The sequence below is a fragment of the Octopus bimaculoides genome, chromosome 1 (assembly GCF_001194135.2).
Source record: "Octopus bimaculoides isolate UCB-OBI-ISO-001 chromosome 1, ASM119413v2, whole genome shotgun sequence".
Taxonomy (NCBI): domain Eukaryota; kingdom Metazoa; phylum Mollusca; class Cephalopoda; order Octopoda; family Octopodidae; genus Octopus; species Octopus bimaculoides.
In genome coordinates, this window is record NC_068981.1 from 146890488 (window position 1) to 146898141 (window position 7654).

The following is a 7654-nucleotide window of genomic DNA, read 5'->3' on the forward strand; positions in this document are numbered from 1 at the left end:
GTGGGCTGCCTGAGGCCTTCGATTTAGGTCTCACTTGGCTTGCCGGGTCTTCTCACGCACAGCATATTTCCAAAAGTCTCGGTCAGAAGTCATCACCTCGGTGAGGCCCAATGTTCGAAGGTCGTGCCTCACCACTTCATCCCAGGTCTTCCTGGGCCTACCTCTTCCATAGGTTCCCTCAACTGCTAGGGTGTGGCACTTTTTCACACAGCTATCCTCATCCATTCTCGCTACATGACCATACCAGCGCAATCGTCTCTCTTGCACACCACAACTGATGCTTCGTAAGTTCCACTTTTCTTTCAAGGTATTAACACTCTGTCTAGTATGCACACTGATATTACACATCCATCGGAGCATACTGGCTTCATTCCTTGCAATAGTGATACTTATTTGAAACTATTGGGCTATATGAAAACAAGGATACACACACACACATATGAGGTACAGGTATGGCTCTGCAGTAAAGAAGTTTGCTTCCCAAATACATGATTTCAGATTAGGCTGACCAAATCCACTCTTGTGAGTGGATTTGGAAAATGGAAATGAAAAGAAGCGTGTGTGTAAATGAAAGGATGTATGTGTAAAGGCTAAAATCCCCCTTTGGTCATGAATGACCATGGGATTGTACCTAGGAAATTACCTACAGAAGCATAAGTCCAGGCAAGATTGTTTATGGAAGACCAACAGTCGCCCATGCATACCAGCCTCCCCTCTCCATGCCACCAATGGTATCCAAGGGAAATTCAACCATGCTAGGGTACTGCTTCGAAAGATTAACCAAATAAACCACTCCCAATACTATTTTCTTAAAGTTAGGTACTTATTCTATCAGTCTCATATGTTGAACTGCTAAGTTATAGCATAGTGGGGAAGAGACACACAAAACAAACACACATCCATATATGTACACACACACACATGTATGTATGTAGGTACAGGTTTGGCTGTGTGGTAAGAAGTTTGCTTCCCAGCCACATGGTTCCAAGTTGAGCCCTACTGCATGGCACCTTGGGTAAGTGTTTTCAACTATAGTCTCAGGCCAACCAAAGCATTGTGAGTGCAAGTGGTAGTCAGAAATTGAAAGAAGCCCATCATATATATATGTGTGTGTGTGTGAGTGTGTGTGTGTGTGTGTGTGTGTGTGTGTGTGTGTGTGTGTGTGTGTGTGTGTGTGTGTGTGTGTGTGTGTGTGTGTGTGTGTGTGTGTGTATTTATATATGTAGGAGAAGACAATTGCCCAAGTAGCCACACAGTGGGACTGAACCTGAAACTATGTGGCTGGAAAGCAAACTTCTTACCACACAGTTACACTTATGTGTGTGTGTGTGTGTGTGTGTGTGTGTTTAATAATTCCTGAGGTGTACACAGAATAGTGAGCATCCAAACATAAACAGATCTATTCATTCTCAATATCTTCTGGCAGGTTCAGGTGTTGCTAGGTGATAATGAACATAAGGTGTCAACAATATCTTTCAAGTAGCTGGCAATAATGACATATTTTGTTGGCTTTATGGGTAATAACTGAAGCAAACTCACAAACATTTAACCAAACTATTTATTGCTAGACATAAAGATATTTGATGCTGGCTATTTACAATGAACAATATTAATAATTGCTGACTGGGATAGAGAGAAAAACCGCATCATATTTGTAGAAGCTATTTATGGGATATTGTGTGAATGGGTCTGTCGAAGAACCTAGAGTTGTCTGAGCAAATGCCTTGAACCGTTTGAGTGACAAGAGTGAGGATGCATGTCACTCAGTCACCTTCAACACTCTGCAATTAGAAAAGCACCAAGAACATTCAAGAAAACCATTCACACAACACCTTAGTGCTAATTGGTTGATTAATAGACTGATGATGGTGGAGGCGCAATAGCCCAGTGGTTAGGGCAGTGGACTCACGGTCATAGGATCGCAGTTTCGATTCCCAGACCGGGCGTTGTGAGTGTTTATTGAGCGAAAACACCTAAAGCTCCACGAGGCTTCGGCAGGGGATGGTGGTGAACCCTGCTGTACTCTTCCACCACAACTTTCTCTCACTCTTACTTCCTGTTTCTGTTGTGCCTGTAATTCAAAGGGTCAGCCTTGTCACACTGTGTCACGCTGAATATCCCCGAGAACTACGTTGAGGGTGCACGTGTCTGTGGAGTGCTCAGCCACTTGCACGTTAATTTCATGAACAGGCTGTTCCGTTGATCGGATCAACTGGAACCTTCGACGTCGTAAGCGACGGAGTGCCAACACAGACTGATCACGTGAAGCCATGGTGGTTTGCTCATGGTGTCTGACCAAGTATCTAATGATTAGGTTTTGAATCACCACTACACAGGCATAAAAATCAGATTGGAGTTGTTTTTTGTAATCAGGGAACATTTGCGACATTGCTGTTTTGACCTCATTGTGTGCTTCCTCAGTGAAAGCTATTCCAACAGACAGAATGCACAATAAGGTTGAAACGCTGCAGTATCTCAAAGTTCCCTTACACTGGTGGTTCTCAACCATTTGTTTTGTCTATGGACCTCTTTGATTCCTATTTTACTTGGATGGACTGCCATAGCCGTTTGAGGTTTAAAATATCCTATTATATTTTTATAATTAGATATTATTAGAAATTGCATTAAAAAAATATTTGGTGTAATGTAGAAGGATGACCAATTTATTGCATATAAAATTTTAACAACAAAATCTTATATGGACCTCCAATGGCCATATGGATCCTGGTTGAAAACCACTGCTTTAGACAATGTGTGTTCATAACACATGCAATACACTGGTGTCAGGGAACTTTGATATACTGCAGCGTTTCAACCTTATTGTGCATTCAATCTGTTGGAATAACTTTCACTAAGGAAACACACAATGAGGTCAAAGCATAGCAATGTCTCAAAGTTCCCTTACACTGGTGAACAACATGTTAAGAACACACATGTCCTGAAGAGAGGAGAAGCTCTCTTATACAAAAAAACTACAACAGACATTCACATTCGAATCTGTCAGAATGTATTGAGAATGAATAGACATGTGTGTGTGTGTGCCATATTGAAACATATTCTTCAATATGGCAAAAAGCCAATTAATAACTATTTTAAGGCGATCTATGTAAACACATACATACATACACAAATATGCATGCATATACATCAACACAGAAACATATATATACACACAAAATACATAAACATAAGCGATTCACCTGAAAAAAAAAATATAGAAATAAAAAAATGATCAATGGTTATGTAAACATCTGAAATCATACAGAAATATTCCATTTTAAATCATCTATCTGTTTTAGGTTTTATTTACTAATGTGCGTGCGTGTTTATATTAGGTCCAGGAAGATTGAATCAAAATATTGTATCTATACATCAATTACAGCGTATTCGAATTTTCACATGAATATCAATAAAAGACAGAGAATGTCTATGCGTACACACATGAATGTGTGCGTATGTTCGCATATCAAAACAGGCAAACCTTTCCTTTTCAAAGGATTGGAACCAAGTCGAACCTAAGATAATTACGTGCAGGCGAGACTAGATAACACTTTATGCCTCTCTTTAAAGGCTGAATTTCGGAAAATAAAATAGATTTTACTTTTTAAAAATACGTTATTATTTTAATCAAATATATAAATATTGAAATATGATTCCTACCTTGATACTTGTTTGTCGACCGTATGCAAGCAGAACTCTATAGACGGGGTCATAAGAGAAAAGACCATAAGCGAAAATGACAAACATGAAAAACTGTACGATAAAGCGGGCCCATTTCTTACGTTTAGCTTTTTTGATACTATTTAGAAAAGGAGTGGTGGCTTCTTCAATTTGAAGTGGACTGTATCCAGATTTTAAACAAAAATCACGTAATACACAGAATTCTTTCTCCACCAAAGCTAGTTTCTCTTCGATTGACAAAGATTTTTCTTCTGCTGTAGGTGAACATTCACGCTTCTTATCAGCCTTTTCGGCGTGCTTAGCGTTACTTTTATTTCCTCGTTTGGTTGACATTTTGCAAGTGACGAATTGCTTTCCAAACAAACAACAATTATCAATTCTAAAATGCTAATATTTACAAGGGAGGTAACTCTCAATTGGTAAATTCTCCAGAAAAACAAAAATAAATTGAATTTATTTTAGAGAAGTTTTATCGGTAGATTAGAACGATAAATATAATTTCAATTTCTTTTCCAAATATAGTGCTGTGTAGATATATGAAGCGTTCGTGAAAATATAAAGTGCTCAGATGAAATCCAAGGCCTTGTTTCAGAGAAATAGTTGTTTCTCAAATTTGGCACAAGGCCAGCAATTTTAGTGGGTCGGGATAGACGATTACATCGAGCTCGGTACTTGATTGGTACTTCATACAGTTGGAAAAATGTTTATCAATTTTTACGCACTACAGTCTTGAATGAATGACATTCATGTTCCCATACAGAACAGATACAACATAAAGTAATGATTTTTATCATTGGCAGAAGGCTGTAGTTGAGTGGTTCACAACTGGGATCCATAAAAAATTTGTGGCGGGAGAGCAAGCAAAACAGTAAATTTGGGAATCTCATAATCATCATCATCATTTGGCGTCCGTTTTCCAAGCTGGCATGGGTTAGATAGTTTCAATGTAACCGGTAAGCCAGAGAGCTGTACCAGGCTCCAGTCTGATTTTAACTTGATTTCTACATCTGGTTCCTGACGCCAACCACTCCAAGAGTTTAGTGGGTGCCATTTATGTGTCACTGTCAAAGATGCCTTTTATATGTCACGAGCCCTGTCTATGGGTCCATGAAAATATTTTGTATTTGTATTTATTGCAAGAAACAACTAAGTTTCTTCATTCCACGTTTTACATAGTTCAACATGTTTCCTGTCACTGAAAGATGTTCTCTCAGAGAGTTCTATAGCAAACCTACACAAATGAATGAATGAATGAAAAACAAAATAGGAATTTTGAAAGAAGTGACTATAAAACTAGTTTTTAAGCATCGGATTTCTGTGAGGGTCCACTGCTGTAGATTCTATTATACATTAGTTCTTGATTTGTATTCATTTTATCAACCACTGTAGTTCAAAATAGAAGTCAACCTCAGCAGAATTACAATTCAGAACATGAAGGAAAGCAACTGGATATGGCAAGGTATTTCAAATGATGCTTTACTAGTTTTCTTACCTACCTACCAGCTTTGGGTTATCCTCATGAAGGTTAAACCAGCACAGGTTTTCAAAAATTTTTAGAATGCCTTGAAAAATTAATATAATAGAATGGTGAAATGCTTTATTTTCAACCAGATATCAATACTAGGACAATTTTTTTTCAGCTCTAAACTATTTGGAAGATATAAATAATATTTGTGTTGAAAATGTCACATCCATTTTTTTCAGGCACATTACACTAGGGAAATGATAAGTGTGACCACAAATATTGTTGTCTAGCAAACTCATTAACATTTTTTGAAATTTCAAGGTGAATGTGAACAAATACCAAAAAGGCTTTTTCATGCTGCTCTGGAGAATTTCAGAGAAATTAACAGTCAATATTTTCAGGTGAAAAAATTTATGTGACGTCATGTACATCACACATTTTGTATCTTCTTCAAAGTATTCACTATATATTCCAGGTGAAAAAAAAAATTTGTATAATACTTGCCTGGGTAGTCAAACTTTACTGTGAAAAAGGAATAAATACAATTCTTCCAAAAGTTCAATATTTATAGCTAAGATATTTCATATTTTGTATCTCTAACTGTAATATATGTTACACAAGAATGGACCTCTTTATACATCATGACATAATATAATATATTGTAATAAAATAACTGTAACATCAATGTTATAATTTCTTCCTCTTATGGGAAGTTTTTTTTATTCAAAAGAATATGTGGAAAAGAAATAATTATGTGTATGGTATGAAAACTTACAAGATTCTTACACAGACACAAGGGCTCAAATACTGGAGCTAAAATTCAGTTGATTAAATTGACTAGTACTCTTGATTTCTAACACCGGCCATACAGAATGGAACAGTTACAACCAATTAAATGAAACTCAGTTCCTGAGTGATAGTTTATTTTATTAACCCAAGTACTTGAGCAGTAATTCATTTTATCAATATCAGAAAGATGAAAAGCAGAGTTGACTTCAACTGGATTTCAACCCAGAACATATATAGGAATAACTAAACATTGTAAGGTATTTTGCCCCATGTGTTAATCATTTTGCCAACCCACTCCCCTTTTAATAATTATTATTTCTTTTATGGTGAAGGTGCATGGCTCAGTGGTTAGAGTGTCGGGCTCACAATCATGAGGTAGTGAGTTCAATTCCCAGACCAGGCTGTGTGTTGTGTTTTTGACCAAGACACATTATTTTACATTGCTCCAGTTCACTCAGCTGTAGAAATGAATTGCAATGTCACTGGTGCCAAGCTGTATCAGCCTTTGCCTTTCCCTTGGGTAACTGCTGGTCTTCCACAAACAACTTTGCCTGGACTTGTACCTCAAAGGGGAACTTTCTAGATGCAATCCCATAATCATTCATGACCAAAGGGGTTCTTTACCCTTTTACTTCTTTCTTAACCACAAAAACTTAAACTTACTGTACAAAATTTATCAGAATAATATGAAAATATTGTATTGATTAGCATTTAAATAACAAGAATTTAATTGTAAAATGTTTAAATTATTTCAATAAAATATTCTTTCAGTATTTTATATTTTATTTTAATGAAATTATAGGCTTTCTTGTCACATCTCATTTTCAGAGGTTGTTCTTACAGTTTCCAAAGAGAGATGTTTCCAAGTTAACATCCATGTTTGTTTCTCGGGTATATACGTTCAGAAGTCCGTTGTAACATTTGGTCTTTATCTCACACCATTTCATGAAAAATGTTTTAATTTTTATCAGGTTATAGATTTTATGATCATTGAACTCTTTTTCCAAAATAAAGAATGATTTTAATAGGAATTACAGAGGCCTTGCTTTACAAATTCTACACTCAGTCTTCATATGTATGTATGACATTATTCAGTTTATTTCAAGATTTCTTGCCAATAGAGAAAGAACTGGTTCCTAACCTAGATCCAAGTCTCCTTCATTGAAATTTCAACTTCAACAACAGGGTATTTTTGTTTGTATGTATATATGTATGAGTGTGCAATTTATAGGAAAGATCCAGGGGAATAATGACAAGGTAGCTAAATATCGCTTAAGTGTCTTCGGAAACAACGATCACACTTGTGAGTCGTATTTAGGAGAAAATAAGAAAAACTGAAAAAGGAGACAAACACTTAGGATGTTATTAAAACATTTATATCTTCATATCTTCTACATATATTTCGATGGATGCATTCAAAATACGTCCAACAGGAAGAATTATGGTCAGCTATGCATCAATCTCATCAGGAAAGATATAAACAACAACACTCATCAAATAGACATTTTTACAGATATAGGAAACCCTAGAAAATGTGACATATTTATATGCATATGCATGCACATGTACACACACTCATATATGCAACATGCATACATAAACATATATATACATACACACACACATACAAATATATATACATACACATACATATACATATAAGCCCGTCGTATATATATATATATATATATATATATATATATATATATATATATATAT

General features: G+C 36.1%; 1 protein-coding gene across 1 annotated transcript in view; it reads right to left on the reverse strand.

Moving 5' to 3' along the window:
* Nucleotides 1-4068, reverse strand: part of LOC106868729 (uncharacterized) — a 13037-nt gene extending 8969 nt beyond the window's left edge. Inside the window, exon 1 of the mRNA XM_014914126.2 lies at nucleotides 3661-4068. Coding sequence (XP_014769612.1) covers nucleotides 3661-4014 — 354 coding nt within the window. The 5' untranslated portion in view covers nucleotides 4015-4068. The remainder of the gene's footprint in view (nucleotides 1-3660) is intronic.
* Between the last annotated feature and the right edge of the window lie 3586 nt (nucleotides 4069-7654).